This window comes from Megalobrama amblycephala, linkage group LG17 (assembly GCF_018812025.1).
Source record: "Megalobrama amblycephala isolate DHTTF-2021 linkage group LG17, ASM1881202v1, whole genome shotgun sequence".
Classification (NCBI taxonomy): Eukaryota; Metazoa; Chordata; class Actinopteri; order Cypriniformes; family Xenocyprididae; genus Megalobrama; species Megalobrama amblycephala.
Window position 1 is genome coordinate 1,492,954 of NC_063060.1, and position 16,099 is coordinate 1,509,052.

Genomic DNA, 16,099 nt, shown 5'->3' on the forward strand with positions numbered 1-16,099 from the left:
TAATAAGTAAATATAAATACATTTATATTTATAATTTAATTATTAATTAAATGTATTTTATTATAAATAAATGTATATTTTATTTATATAATAATTACAATATTTATAATAACAATTAATTAATTAATATATTATAAATATACATTTATGAAATGTATTTCTATTATATAATAAATAAAAATACATTTGATAAATAAATTATAATGAAATATAAATGTTTTTATATTTATTATATAAATAAATATAAAAAAAAATTTATTTATATTATATATAAAGTAACATGACAAACAATTCAGTAAACATATTAACAAACAATCTGCAAATTGGAACAACATTATGTAACTTAAATATAAATGTTTTATTTATTTTAGTTTAGTCATTCATTTAAATTAGGTGAGCTTAATTGTAATGACACAGACTACATATTCCCATTAATATTTTGCAGGGCAAAAATAAGTTAAATAAATAACAGTAATGTAAATGTAGTAAAAGAGTAGCACTAACAAATAAAACAATAATATGAAATAAAATAACAATGCAGAGTACAATTATAATTTAAAAAGTATAATAAGGCGTAGTAAAAAAAAAAACATTGAAATAAAAATAGTAATATGCAGAAAATAAAAGTCTTTATACACGCGGGCACACTCGCAACAATGACAGGAAAAAATGTAATTAATTAAACAAAAATAAGGTTGTAGAATTATTGGTGGTAGATATTAATGAAATATAAAACAAAATGCACTTTTATTTTGTAGCGAGTATCCATCTCTCGTCTCGCGATAGCTCCCGCGGGATCTGCACTCTGATGTTTCCGGTAAGCTGCCGAGAGCAGCTGGGCCGAAACTCACCGCACCCTCCTGATCCTCAGCCTCCTCTCCCGGGACATTCCGCTCACCGGGACCGGCTCCACTCGCCACGGAGTTCGGGAACTCATTTCCCGTTACATGAGAGTGACAGCGAGCGCTGACAGACGCTTTAAACCTCCGCAGACACACGGACTGATGCTAGCAAGCTAACAGCATCCTCTCGCGCGGGCTGAGAAATCAAAACAATGCGTTTATTTATTACTTCTAATTCATTTATACTCGTTTCATGAAGTTAATGTGCGTTTTGCTGAGTTTGAAAGGATGCTACGTGTGTTTAAGCGACAGTAGCTCATGCTGATTTTACGTTTACAGGTGATTTTACAGTTTGTTTATATTATATCTAAATAATATAAATCGTATTAGAGTCAGTGTCATATTCTAGTAGTGTAAAGTGAATGTCTGGGGTGTGCAGATGTTTTATATTTGATTTTTCCATCATAATGATCAGATCTGGATGCTGAACAGGTTGAGGAGGGTCTGAACAGGTAATCAGACTGATCCGGGAACTTGATCATCTCGATGACAAGCTGCAAATTAGAGTCATTATTGAGTAAAGCTCAGTCTGAGCTCGCCTTTTACTGTCCCTGAGATTAAAGCTCTTTTCACACATCAGCCATGGCTCCAAAAAAGAGACCAGATCCCATAGTTATAACTGGAACTGGAGAAGGACAGCCAACCTCTACATCCATAGATGCTGCGTCAGAGTAAGTTATAGAGCTGGATATAGTCTGAAATGGTGTCACTTTGGATTGAATGTGCTGAATGACTTCTTCGTGCTTTTCTTAAACCTCAGAGCGAATCTTGAGGCCCTGCAGAAGAAGTTGGAAGAGCTCGACTTGGACGAGCAACAGAAGAAGCGTCTGGAAGCTTTTCTCACGCAGAAAGCCAATCTGGGCGAGCTGAAAGATGATGATTTCCAGCATATCTGTGAACTGGGAGCTGGGAATGGAGGTGTGGTCAATAAAGTGTGCCACAAACCCTCGGGTCTCGTAATGGCCCGGAAGGTGAGCCGCCAGCATGTGGTTTGTCGTTTCCATCTTTGTGTCACAGAGTATCATTTTGACTTGTCCGTCAGTCAATATTAACCGGACAAATGTCTTCATCTCAAAGAACTACTCAAATAACAAGTATCATATTTCAGCTCCAGCTAGACTTCCATTATAAGTGTGTAGATTGATGTAGTGATGACATATTTTTGTAAGATCACATCATCTTAAAACACAATAGGATTTTTCCATTTGCTTTTGAATTATTGCAGAAATAAGGGCTGCAGGGCTGGGTAAAAAAATATATCGATTCCTCGATTTTAATCGATTCTCATTTTTACGAACCAATGTCGATTCTTAAATCCCAAGAATCGATTAGTCTAGTCTGTTTTCAGTTGATGAATGAACAGAATATGTAGCTCCTCCCATCCAATAAATCGCAATAATCTGTTACTTTTGATATGAAGCAAAGTCTCAGATTTCAAATGACATCCATCTTATTATGAGATTCAAAAAATAAATACAGTTTTGGCGCTGTTTAATGTGGCGTGACAGATCGCTTTAGCGCCTCAGTTTAAGAGAAGCATGTGATCATCCTCTCCTCCGCTTTAATACCAGTTACAGCGCGAAATAAACATGAACATCTGAAGGTATGTTAAAATATACAGTACAACTTACCGAAATCTGTATCATGTCTCGTGTAATCGCTCAATCAGTGCTTCAACCTCGGAAAGACTCAATAAAACAGCTTCAATGTCACGTAACGTCACATTTACCTCAGAAAAACATATTCAGTGACCATAAACTCATTAGTCAGCTAGAAAAGTGAACTCTAGAAAGCAACATTCTGATAAATATAGCTATTTCTTTCCAGAAACTTTCCATGGGAATTTAAGCTGGGGAATTTTTGAAATATTCAAAGTTGGAAACTGAACAGGAATAAAAGGGAATTCATTAGAAATTTGGGGTAACTTATACAAACTGTATCATATACAAACCTTTTGTTTGGTCTTAAGCAGGCATGCATACAAAATAATACAAATTTTAAAAATTAAATTTTTATATATTTGTGAGTAGAAATTTCATAGTTGCTTTCATTGAACAAAAAAAAAAAAAATGAAAGCAGATTTAGTGGTGTGGTCTCAATAGGCCACCTATTGAGGAGTGTGCAAGGTAGAAATTTGCATTAAATCTGGTTATGCTGCAAGATTTGTTTTCCAACTACATTTAAAGGATTAGTTCAGTTCAGAATTCAAATTTCCTGATAATTTCCTCTCCCCATGTCATCCAAGATGTTCATGTCTTTCTTTCTTCAGTCATAAAAAGAAATGAAGATTTTTGATGAAAACATTCCAGGATTTGTCTCCATATAGTGGACTTCACTGGGGTTCAACGGGTTGAAGGTCCAAATGTCAGTTTCAGTGCAGCTTCAAAGAGCTCTACATGATCCCAGACGAGGAATAAGAGTCTTATCTAGAGAAACCATTGCTCATTTTCTAAAAAAAAAATAAAATTATATACTTTTTAACCACAAATGCTCATCTTGCACTGCTCTGTGATGCAACACGCATTATGTAATCATGTTGTATAGGTCACGCGTGATAATTAAGGTATCATTAAGCTTCCGACAACTCTTTCAGTCTTTATTTAAAAACAGAACGAACAAGTAATACAACAAAAAATTGAAAAATCAAATGTAAAATAACACTGCATAGTGTACACATTAATATAGATTAATCTTTATTAAAGCTACGTAAGTTATTCAGTCAAGATCAGCGAGTGATTTTCCTTTGTTGTTTGATTATCATTAATGACAGGCTGCTGTCACTTTAAGAACTAATGCACTGATCCAATATACTGTTACACACGTTTTCTCAAAAAAGGCATTTTTGTGTGTACGCGTTTAGGCCGCCTGGAAAACACTTTAATATCAAGCAGTTTAGCAACAGTAGACTGCATTTTACAACACTCACTTATTCACCTGATTTGGATGTTAAGTTTGGGCTTTTAGGGAGGAACGAAAGCACACCGCTGTGAAGGAAAGGAAGGTTGGGTGGCACAATAATCATTTTACCTTAATTATCTTGTTTTCATAATCTTTGGAAGTCAAAATCAAAATCGAAAATCAATTGTGGTTGATCGCACAGCCCTTCCAAAATCCCATTGACTTCAGGTGCTAAAATACAACTCATCTCAGGGTTTTGGCCTCCAAAAGTACATAATCTCTGCAGCACTGTAAATGTTTCCTATTCATTTTTACAAGTTGAAGAACAAATTATTTTCATGATGTCATCATGCTGTCCATAGACATGATGAAAATATCCCAGAACATTCACATTTACAACACATGTGTTTATAACAATCTTCCTGTAGTTAATCCATCTGGAGATCAAACCCGCCATCAGACATCAGATCATCAGGGAGCTGCAGGTCCTGCATGAGTGTAACTCTCCCTACATCGTGGGTTTCTACGGGGCGTTTTACAGCGACGGGGAGATCAGCATCTGTATGGAGAACATGGTACGCTAATGATCTGTTAATTTTATACTTTTAGTGTGAGTGTGTTTGTTAAACTGTTTTGTGTGTCGCCAGGACGGAGGCTCTTTGGATCAGGTTCTGAAAGATGCTCGCAGAATTCCAGAGGAGATCTTGGGAAAAGTCAGCATAGCTGTAAGTATGCTTATAATATGTCTAATAATATGTAAAACTGCAACTTAATAACTTTTATGAACCATGTGTTCTTTTTGCCCCAGTGGCTGGTGACTTAAGAAAATTTACAAGCCATTACTATATTGGTCACACTTTAGATTAGGGTCCAATTCTCACTATTAACCAACTATTAACTATGACTTTTGCCTCAATAAACTCCTAATCACTGCTTATTAGTAGTTAGTAAGGCAGTTGTTAAGTTAAAGGGACACTCCACTTTTTTTTGAAAATAGGCTCATTTTCCAACTCCTCTAGAGTTAAACAGTTGAGTTTTACCGTTTTTGAATCCATTCAGCCGATCTGCGGTACCACTTTTAGCATAGCTTAGCATAGTTCATTGAATCTGATTAGACCGTTAGCATCTCGCTTAAAAATGACCAAAGAGTTTCGATATTTCCCCTATTTAACACTTGACTCTTCTGTAGTTAAATCGTGTATTCAGACCGACGGAAAATGAAAAGTTGTGATTTTCTAGGCTGATATGGCTAGGAACTATACTCTCATTCTGGCGTAATAATTAAGGAACTTTGCTGCCGTTCCATGGCTGCAGCAGTGCAATGATATTACGCAGTGCCTGTGAGCCCCTGCTTGCACAGGGAGCGTGCCTTGTAACCATGGAGACGTTTGTGAGAGGCGCTGCGTAATATCATTGCGCCTGCTGCAGCCATGGTACGGCAGCAAAGTTCCTTGATTATTACGCCGGAATGAGAGTATAGTTCCTAGCCATATCAGCCTAGAAAATCACAACTTTTCATTTTCCGTCGGTCTAAGTACACGATTTAACTACAGAAGAGTCAAGTTTTAAATAGGAGAAATATCGAAACTCTTTGGTCATTTTTAAGCAAGATGCTAACGGTCTAATCAGATTCAATGAACTATGCTAAGCTATGCTAAAAGTGGTACCGCCAGAACCGGAGATCAGCTGAATGGATTCAAAAATGGTAAAACTCAACTGTTTAACTCTAGGGGAGTTGGAAAATGAGCCTATTTTCAAAAAAAGTGGAGTGTTCCTTTAAAGATTAAGGGATATAATATTCTACATATGGTCACACAGAATAAGGCATTAATATGTGCTTTATAAGTACTAATAAACAGCATGTAATATGCTAGTAATATGCATGATAATAAGCAACTAGTAAATAGTGAGAATTGGACCCTAAAATGCAAAATGCAATGAAAATGCTTAATCCGTATCAGCAAATACCAAAAATAATAGTATCAGTATTGTACTGGACAAAGTGGTGTCATTAGTTCAGAAAGCTCATTATGATCTGAAGTTGTCACATAAATGACTACTTGATAATTCCTCCCAAACTTGCATGATTGACTTTCTTCTGTGAAACACAAAAGGAGATGTTTTACACAATGTTCATGCTGCTCTTTTTCTAAACGATGAAGGTGAATGGTGATTTTATGCAAATCAAAGAAAGTCTTGCTCTTATTGTATGGAAGAAGAGCAGTTTGAACTTTCTGCTTAATTTCTCCCGTTGTTTTCCACTGAAAAAAAAAAATCATACAGGTTTGGAACGACATTAATTCTTAAATTCTTAAAAAAATGCACTTTTCTTTTTCCCTTCAAACAGGTTTTAAGAGGTCTCGCTTACCTTCGAGAAAAGCACCAGATAATTCACAGAGGTAAAGAAAATCAACTAAAAAATAAGTTTTTAATCTTTCAAAATATCTGTATCTGTGTAAAATGCGTGCACTGTTTTGACAGATGTGAAACCTTCAAATATTCTGGTAAATTCTCGCGGGGAGATCAAACTGTGTGACTTCGGCGTGAGCGGGCAGCTCATCGACTCAATGGCCAACTCTTTTGTAGGAACACGCTCGTACATGTCGGTATGTTTTTAGTTGGTGTTGGTGTTTTTATCAAGGATTAAAGTCCTGATATACTTCGAAGTCAGGCCAAAACGAAGTTCGCTAACAGTACTCCACTGCTCATGCATTTTGAACTTCTTCTTTTTACCCCTAAGAGAAGATCAAAGAAGAGTACATCGAGGCCTTTAGAAGTGCTGATTCTGTTTAAGTGTTTCAGGGTTTGTTTGACTGAGTTCGTGTCATGTGTGTGTTCAGCCGGAGAGGTTGCAGGGCACTCATTACTCGGTGCAGTCAGATGTGTGGAGTATGGGTCTCTCTCTGGTGGAGTTGGCCATCGGCCGGTATCCCATTCCTCCGCCCGACGCCAAGGAGCTGGAGGGGATCTTCGGCAGGGCAATGATGGATGTTGGGGGGGCAGAGACGCACAGTACCTCTCCTCGACCCAGACCCCCGGGCAGACCCGTCAGCGGTGAGAAATGATTCATGGGTGGCAGCACAAGATTTTAGTCTTAGTGGACATTTTCTTTTTTGGATGCGATTAAAAGTGTAGCGTGTGTTTTCAGTAAATGGAATTGTGAAAATGAAAAGATTCTGCTCTTCTGGTTTTACACTACTGGTTTAAAAGTTTGGAAAAAAATTTTGTAATGTTTTTGCAAGAAGTGTCTTCTGCTCACCAAAGCTGCATTTATTTAATTAAAAAATAACAGTAATATTGTGAAACATTATTACAATTTAAAATGTTCTCTATTTTAATATGTTAAAATGTAATTTATATCCAGTTATCAAAGCTGAATTTTTAGCATCATTACTCCAGTCTTCAGTGTCACATGATCCTTCAGAAATCATTCTGATATGCTGATTTAGTTTCTCAATTATTAGCAGTTATTGTTGGTACTAATTTGTTAATAACATTTCTTATTATTTTCAGTTTTGAAAACTCTTCGATGAATAGAAAGTTCAAATGAACAGAATTTCTTTGAAACAGAATCTTTTGCAACATTATAAATGTCTTTTTTCACTTTTTAATGCACCCTTGTTGAATAAAAGTATTAATTAATTCTTAAATCTTACTTATCCCAAACATTTGAATGGTAGTGTATCTCATTGATAATAATCAGAAATGTTTCTTGAGCATCAAATCATCATATCAGAATGATTTCTGAAGGATCATGTGACACTGAAGACTGGAGTAATGATGCTGAAAATTCAGCTTTGATCACAGGAATAAATTATACTTTTACTATATATTCACATAGAAAACAGTTGTTTTGAATTGTAATAATATTTCACAATTTTTACTAATATTATTTGTGATTAAATTTAATCATTTTTGATTAAATAAATGCAGTATTGGTGAGCAGAAGAGACTTCTTTCATAAACATTAAAAAAACTTTCTACCAGTATTTTAAATCAAAAGAAATGAATAGTACCTGTATGATATTGTATAAATGCCAGCAGGTGTCAGTATAATAATAATAAACTTTATTCATAAAGCACCTTTCATACATGAAATGCAGCTCAAAGGGCTTTATATAAAAACATAAGCATCAATTACATCACATAAAAATAACATAATACGTAGAATACAGAATAATGACAACATAATACATACAATACTAGTACTATGTTTTTTAGGTTTAGGTTTAAAAACATTAAGCGAAGTATAACAGACATCTGTTGTGTTGGTTGTTTAGGAAGATTCCTGCAAAACGTGAAGTTACTCAATTCACTGTACTGCTAGTAGAACTGATGTGACTGTTCTCTTTCAGGTCATGGGCCCGTCATGGCTATATTTGAGCTGCTGGATTATATAGTCAACGAGGTGAGAGTCTTCAATCACACTTAAGTTTCAGAATGAAATGGCCTGGATATAATCTAATAAAACATCTTGATGCTGATGTTCATGTTTTATGTATCTGAACTAACTAGATTCAGAGTAAATGACTTGACAAATTTCAAAAATAGTTTTTAATGCTTGAATGTCCAGGATAAACAGACAGATTCGATACTAAGAGAAGTGCCTCAAATGACACGTTTTGATTAAGACACTGTGAATATAAGATCTGATGCTGTTATTAATGACATACAAGTGTAAATAAAGACTTTTTCTGTGTGTTATCCATCAGCCGCCTCCTAAACTGCCTCACGGCGTCTTCACTCCTGATTTCCAGGACTTTGTGACCAAATGGTGAGCTCTGTTCACTCAATAAGTGAAACACAGTAAATCACTGGTGTGATTTCAGGTCTAATTGAGATCTTGAGAGTTTAATGAAGCACTTTAGTGCCTAAATTGTTTTTGCATTTTATTTCTAGTCTCATTAAAAACCCTGCAGACAGAGCGGACCTGAAGATGCTGACGGTGAGAACACATTTCTGTTTTCATGCAAGACAAAATCAAATCAAAAGCACCCCATTTAGTTTTATAATAAATGCACTCGATCGTACAGTGTTCATTATTATAAATGTTGTGATCTCTTTTACAGAATCACACGTTTATCAAGCGCTCAGAGGTGGAGGAGGTGGACTTCGCTGGATGGTTGTGTAAAACTATAGGGCTCAATCAGCCCAGCACACCCACACAAACAGCCGAATGACACACGCACACTTTACCATGTTTTCCCCTACAGAATACCAACGTTTACAGCGTATCTGATGGAACACGTGCAAAGCTGCTTATTTTACACTTTTACTTCCATATACATGGTGAATCTCATGAAACATGTCACGGTCAACAGAAAAATGATTTGAATCCAAAAGAAAATGGATTTTTTGCATTGTGTGCATTTTGTCATACAAATTAAGTACATCTGCCCACAAACTTCCCATTACTGTAATGAGAAAAAAACAATATATTAATAAATTGTGAAATGAAGTTCTGTATATTATGGCCTTTAAATAGGACCTTTTAAGCCCTTTTACAAAGTCTTGATTGATTTTTATGTCACTGTGCAAAAAAAAAATCTAAATGGTCCTAAGAATATTCATCTTTTTTAAGCAAAATATCATTTCATATATTTTTCTTTTCGGTTTTGTTGTGAAATATGACCTGAGAATGTTTTCGTCACATCCAGGCACACGTATGTTCTCATCTGATCCATGATCATGTGTAATGGAGTTCATATATGCCAGGAAGTCACCGCCGGCACTGTTATTATTATTTCTGTATGTTTGTTCTTGCGTTTGCCACAAACATCAACTACAGACAGTTACAGTTTGTTGCTTTAAGACTCTCAATAAAGTGATTGTAGAGGGGATGAACTGTTTCTGGTTTTAATTTTTACTTGTCCATTGTTTTTTAGTTAGAAATTAAAAAGTGTAAAGCAATTAAGACTTAATATCAAATCTGTGCTGTTTTCGTTCAACAAACATGTTTGACATCACAAACTTCATCAAAATAAAGACTGACATGTTACTAAGGTGTTTTCTAGTGTTTTGCTATGAAGCTGCATGGTGTTTTCTTCCACCCTTGTGTCTCTGTGATCTCTCTAGATATGGCTCAGGTCCCTCCTTCAATGCAAGTGGGATTTTTCTGTCTTCTTATCTAAAAAGTGCAATAGTAATACTGATGCACTGACTAATAATTGTTTTTATTAATGTCCTTCAGAGGAAGTTTGCAATAATTTCCTGATTCAAAGCATACATATTCATCAGCAAAACCTGTTCATGTTTGCCAAATTTCAAACCAGTGATGATTGTGCCATATTTTAACTCATGTGAGGGATGCAACACCTCATCACAGCCATCAGGTGGCAGTAGAGTTATTTGACACATTCAACCAGCAGCTGATCACAATGTTAAGTGTGTGTGAGGCCAAAAAACATTCAACCAAACCAAATTGTGATGCACCAAATATCTCTAAATAATAACATGCTTATTTATATGTTCCTTCATCTCATATTTTGAACAACGCTTTTGAACTAAATTATGTGTTAAAACCCTAAACGTGTGTTGAGCATCAATAATGGTCGATTGTTTTGACTCCTGAAAAGCTACAAAATGACATTTTCTAGTATGAACCCTTTGAGGTCTCTGGATTATTGTCATAAATGCATGTGGATTTTATTAGAATATTTTACTTAAGCACTAAACCCGGTAAGTATAGACAGCCTATTCACTAGATTGCATTTTATTAATCAAAATGATTGGTATTCTACCACTAGGCCTAGTAGATATTATATATATATATGTGTGTGTGTGTGTGTGTGTGTGTATTGATGACATGTAAACTAAGATTAAAAGTTTGTCACAATATACAGTAGCTTCTAAAACAAATGTTTTATAGTATAATAAAGTATTTTGATCAACTGACCAGCAGCCCTTTCATCATTATTAATGCTCATGAAACACTGCAAAAATGTTCTTCCTCAGTATTTTTGGCGTTTTTCAGGGCAAATATCTAAACATTCTTAAATCAAGATACTTTTTTTTTTTTTTAGAAAAAAAAAAAAAAACGAGATATTAAGTTACTTGTTTTCTGAATAATGTATCCAAATCAAGTGAGTTTGTACTTAAAATGTAAGAAAAATAATCTGGTTTTCCCTTTGAACTGTGAAATTTTTTTGACCCCCCATTTGTAAGGTGTACCAATTTTCGCGTTTTTATTGCCAATGACAGCTAACAAAACTTAAAAAACGAGACCTTCCCCAACTTCCTATGTTGTCTATGAAAGCCTGTAGACTGATTTTTACATGAAGAACTCGGGTCGTTTTGCCGGGAAAATCAAAAGGATGTGACGTTTACGCGCGAGAACCTCTCTTCCGTTCCTTTCCGTGACGCAAAATGAATGAATGAAAAGAGCCATTTTGTACTATAATGTCAATGTGTCATTCAAAGAAAGGATTAATTCAAACTATAGCCTCACATAGTCAGAGATATAGTCTCAAATATACTTTATAATCAAACTATCATTTTAATGACTTCATCTGTTGACATGATGCTGGTGAATCGCAGAGCTGGTGCAAATATCCACATCGATACAATCAGATGCTGTCTGAACTGCTGTTTCCTCACCGATGCCATTTTAATTATGTGTTTATTTTGTTATTGTACATTAAGTGTGCACAAGTGCGAGCACGGAGCGGTAAGTTGCTGACTGCAGTTCACTTAATTGCCACCAGTGTCGCTAATAACAAGGGTTTCTGAATTCAACATAAAGACTATTTAGGCATAAAGTAACTTAATTTTGATCATTTCTTTTAAAAATCAAGACCTAATATAAGAATCATTGTGCTTCTCATGTAAATGTATCTTGATTTAGGAATTTTTGTATTTGTACTGAAAAACAAGACAAAAAATACTGAGCAAGAATTTTTTTTGCTGTACGTGACTCATTAATTCATAACATGCTCTTTACTGGTTTTGCCAGCATTACTGGCATCTAACCCCCCAAAACTGTGGCTGAAAGTGTGAAGGTCTCGACACGGTCTGTGATTCTACTAGTGACCCATGTACAGAGTCGTGATGTGGCACGTCTGGTTTTCACAGCGATTCTGGGTATTCATCATGCGAGAATAAAAAGACAGGGTGACTTTAAACCCTCGCTCACTGCCGCAGTCAGACGGCAAACTCTGCAGTCATTAATATGCAAAAATGCAAATGAGTGGGTAATTAAGAGCAGGAGTTCCACAGAGGCTCTTTGATTGCTAATGAATTCTAATCTGCAAGAACGGGGGGATGGGTTGATGAAAAAAGAATGAGGAGAGACACATGCACCCGTCTCACTCCACGCGTTATGAGAGACAGTGTGGATTCAAACCTCGGAAAAGGGAAGGTTGATGACCAATTTAAATAATTTAAAGTAAATCTGCCTTTCCTGAAGTAAATACTGCATGCATGCAAGACAACAACAAAAAAATAGTGTGACATTTAGAAAACGCCATGAATCAGTATGCAAATATTATGATGACATCCATACTGTACGATTTTGAACATTCTTTCAATGTGTGCCATTGTTTTCAAAATTTAATCTAAAAAAATCATGGCAATGTCTGAATCGAGTTTGTATGTCAAATGGTTTAATCAGGTTCAGACCTTCAGTATTAATTATTTATTAAGTAGCTTAGATGCATTGCTTAATAAATAATGATAAATGATGTTCCCATGAGGCTTTATTTGTGTTTGTGTGTTTGTTTTCCAGGGCCTGCTGCCATCTGACCCTCAGCGAGTGGGTTTCGGTGTCTTGGCAAAGCCTGAAACTGCAGCATATGTGTTGCAAAACCCAAACGATGTCATATTACCATTTTGGCAAGCCGTGACTTCACATATGCACACGGAGACAGAGATGTTGTTTAGAGCTCCCCTGACGACCGCTTCTCATCTGTCTCTCTCTCCGTCTATCTCTCTTGCATTCTTTCACTTGCATGGTGGACTAATGTAAGCAATGCATGATGCAGAACTGCTCTTCTGTCTGCGTTTGAGGTATTTTGAGAACCGGCAAGTCAAATATTCCATTTTTTAAATCTGTGAATTTGAGAAACTTTCAAATGATCTGAAATCAAGATGGGACGCATCTTTCGCTCATTACGAAATCAAGTTTAGGATATAAAGAAGAGACGGATCCTTGTGTTTTCTGTTCTTCCTTTCCTGAAACTCTTGAACATTTTTCTACCTCTGTGATTTTACCTCTGAATTCTGGCTGGATGTTTTTAATTGGCTTTCACTGAAAATTAATAATATTCTTAGTTTTTGAGTATTTTGTATCCCCAGTTTTCTGACCTTGTGAACATGGAAATTTAGCAGGTAAATATCTTATGTGAATGGAAGAAATGTAAAACTGACCATTTATTGATGATTTTGTGAGAATTTTTCAAAGTTTCAAATATTTATGACCCACCGTTTTAGGGCAGATGCTGGTAATGATGGCAAAACTCACCCCTGACTGTAAAGAGGGTGTTATGATAGATTTTGAGTCATGGTTTATGAGCATCAGTGATGACAGAATAAGTCATATTGCCTAATCATTTGTTTTATGAAGTAATATAAGTGGTTCTTATGGAAGCTTTTTTCCGCCACTGAATAAAAAGTAAAAAAGGTAATTGCAACTTTTTATCTCACAATTCTGCCTTTTTTCTCAGAATTGTGTGATATAAAGTCACAATTGCGTGTTATAAAGTCAGAAGTGAGAGTTATAAACTCACAATTGGGTCATTTTTTGGGGTTATTTTTCCAGTGTTTGGGTAGATTTTGTTTTACACGGATTCTAGGTCAGACGTATCAACTCAGTGTTTGGGTAGTTTTTGTGTTAAACAGATTCTGGGTCAGACGTAATAATCCAGTGGTTGGGTAGTTTTTGTGTTACAAAGATCCTGGGTCAGACGTAACAACCCAGTGTTTGGGTAGTTTTTATGTTACAAAGATCCTGGGTCAGATGTAACAACCCAGTGTTTGGGTAGTTTTTGTGTTACCCAGATCCTGGGTCAGATGTAACAACCCAGTGTTTGGGTAGTTTTTATGTTACAAAGATCCTGGGTCAGACGTAACAACCCAGTGTTTGGGTAGTTTTTGTGTTACAAAGATCCTGGGTCAGACGTAACAACCCAGTGTTTGGGTAGTTTTTGTGTTACCCAGATCCTGGGTCAGACGTAACAACCCAGTGTTTGGGTAGTTTTTGATTTACACGGATCCTGGGTCAGACGTAACAACCCAGTGTTTGGGTAGTTTTTGATGTACACGGATCCTGGGTCAGACGTAACAACCCAGCGTTTGGGTAGTTTTTGTTTTACACGGATCCTGGGTCAGACGTAACAACCCAGCGTTTGGGTAGTTTTTGATTTACACGGATCCTGGGTCAGATGTAACAACCCAGCGTTTGGGTAGTTTTTGATTTACACGGATCCTGGGTCAGATGTAACAACCCAGTGTTTGGGTAGTTTTTGTGTTACAAAGATCCTGGGTCAGACGTAACAACCCAGTGTTTGGGTAGTTTTTGTGTTACAAAGATCCTGGGTCAGACGTAATAACCCAGTGTTTGGGTAGTTTTTGTTTTACACGGATCCTGGGTCAGACGTAACAACCCAGTGTTTGGGTAGTTTTTGTTTTACACGGATCCTGGGTCAGACGTAACAACCCAGTGTTTGGGTAGTTTTTGTGTTACACGGATCCTGGGTCAGACGTAACAACCCAGTGTTTGGGTAGTTTTTGTTTTACACGGATCCTGGGTCAGACGTAACAACCCAGTGTTTGGGTAGTTTTTGTTTTACACGGATCCTGGGTCAGACGTAACAACCCAGTGTTTGGGTAGTTTTTGTTTTACACGGATCCTGGGTCAGACGTAACAACCCAGTGTTTGGGTAGTTTTTGTGTTACACGGATCCTGGGTCAGACGTAACAACCCAGTGTTTGGGTAGTTTTTGTTTTACACGGATCCTGGGTCAGACGTAACAACCCAGCGTTTGGGTAGTTTTTGATTTACACGGATCCTGGGTCAGACGTAACAACCCAGCGTTTGGGTAGTTTTTGATTTACACGGATCCTGGGTCAGATGTAACAACCCAGTGTTTGGGTAGTTTTTGTGTTACAAAGATCCTGGGTCAGACGTAACAACCCAGTGTTTGGGTAGTTTTTGTGTTACAAAGATCCTGGGTCAGACGTAACAACCCAGTGTTTGGGTAGTTTTTGTTTTACACGGATCCTGGGTCAGACGTAACAACCCAGTGTTTGGGTAGTTTTTGTTTTACACGGATCCTGGGTCAGACGTAACAACCCAGTGTTTGGGTAGTTTTTGTGTTACACGGATCCTGGGTCAGACGTAACAACCCAGTGTTTGGGTAGTTTTTGTTTTACACGGATCCTGGGTCAGACGTAACAACCCAGTGTTTGGGTAGTTTTTGTGTTACACGGATCCTGGGTCAGACGTAACAACCCAGTGTTTGGGTAGTTTTTGTTTTACAGGGATCCTGGGTCAGACGTAACAACCCAGTGTTTGGGTAGTTTTTGTGTTACACGGATCCTGAGGCAGATGTAACAACCCAGTGTTTGGGTAGTTTTTGTGTTACACAGATCCTGGGTCAGACGTAACAACCCAGTGTTTGGGTAGTTTTTATGTTACCCAGATCCTGGGTCAGACGTAACATCCCAGTGTTTGGGTAGTTTTTGTGTTACATAGATCCTGAGTCAGACGTAACATCCCAGCGTTTGGGTAGTTTTTGTGTTACAAAGATCCTGGGTCAGACGTAACAACCCAGCGTTTGGGTAGTTTTTGTGTTACCCAGATCCTGGGTCAGACGTAACAACCCAGTGTTTGGGTAGTTTTTGTGTTACATAGATCCTGGGTCAGACGTAACAACCCAGTGTTTGGGTAGTTTTTGTGTTACAAAGATCCTGGGTCAGACGTAACAACCCAGCGTTTGGGTAGTTTTTGTGTTACCCAGATCCTGGGTCAGACGTAACAACCCAGTGTTTGGGTAGTTTTTGTGTTACCCAGATCCTGGGTCAGACGTAACAACCCAGTGTTTGGGTAGTTTTTGTGTTACCCAGATCCTGGGTCAGACGTAACAACGCAGCGTTTGGGTAGTTTTTGTGTTACACAGATCCTGGGTCAGACATAACAACCCAGTGTTTGGGTAGTTTTTGTGTTACCCAGATCCTGGGTCAGACGTAACATCCCAGCGTTTGGGTAGTTTTTGTGTTACAAAGATCCTGGGTCAGACGTAACAACCCAGCGTTTGGGTAGTTTTTGTGTTACCCAGATCCTGGGTCAGACGTAACAACCCAGT

General features: G+C 37.1%; 1 protein-coding gene across 5 annotated transcripts; it reads left to right on the forward strand.

The window, feature by feature from the left end:
* The first annotated feature begins 789 nt into the window (after nt 1-789).
* map2k2b (mitogen-activated protein kinase kinase 2b) lies at nt 790-9,640 on the forward strand. Of its 5 annotated transcripts, XM_048163671.1 has the most exons (13): nt 790-1,181; nt 1,318-1,354; nt 1,483-1,573; nt 1,663-1,873; nt 4,229-4,375; nt 4,448-4,525; nt 6,148-6,199; nt 6,282-6,406; nt 6,641-6,854; nt 8,156-8,208; nt 8,513-8,574; nt 8,700-8,745; nt 8,870-9,640. In XM_048163671.1, the coding sequence occupies exons 3-13, from the start codon at nt 1,485-1,487 to the stop codon at nt 8,978-8,980; spliced, it is 1,188 nt and encodes a 395-aa protein (XP_048019628.1). In that variant the 5' UTR covers nt 790-1,181; nt 1,318-1,354; nt 1,483-1,484; the 3' UTR covers nt 8,981-9,640. The 5 variants fall into 5 exon arrangements, with proteins under 5 accessions (XP_048019628.1, XP_048019625.1, XP_048019627.1 ...); XM_048163668.1 differs by having other exon boundaries at nt 1,318-1,573; XM_048163670.1 differs by having other exon boundaries at nt 1,335-1,573.
* Nucleotides 9,641-16,099: the final 6,459 nt, after the last annotated feature.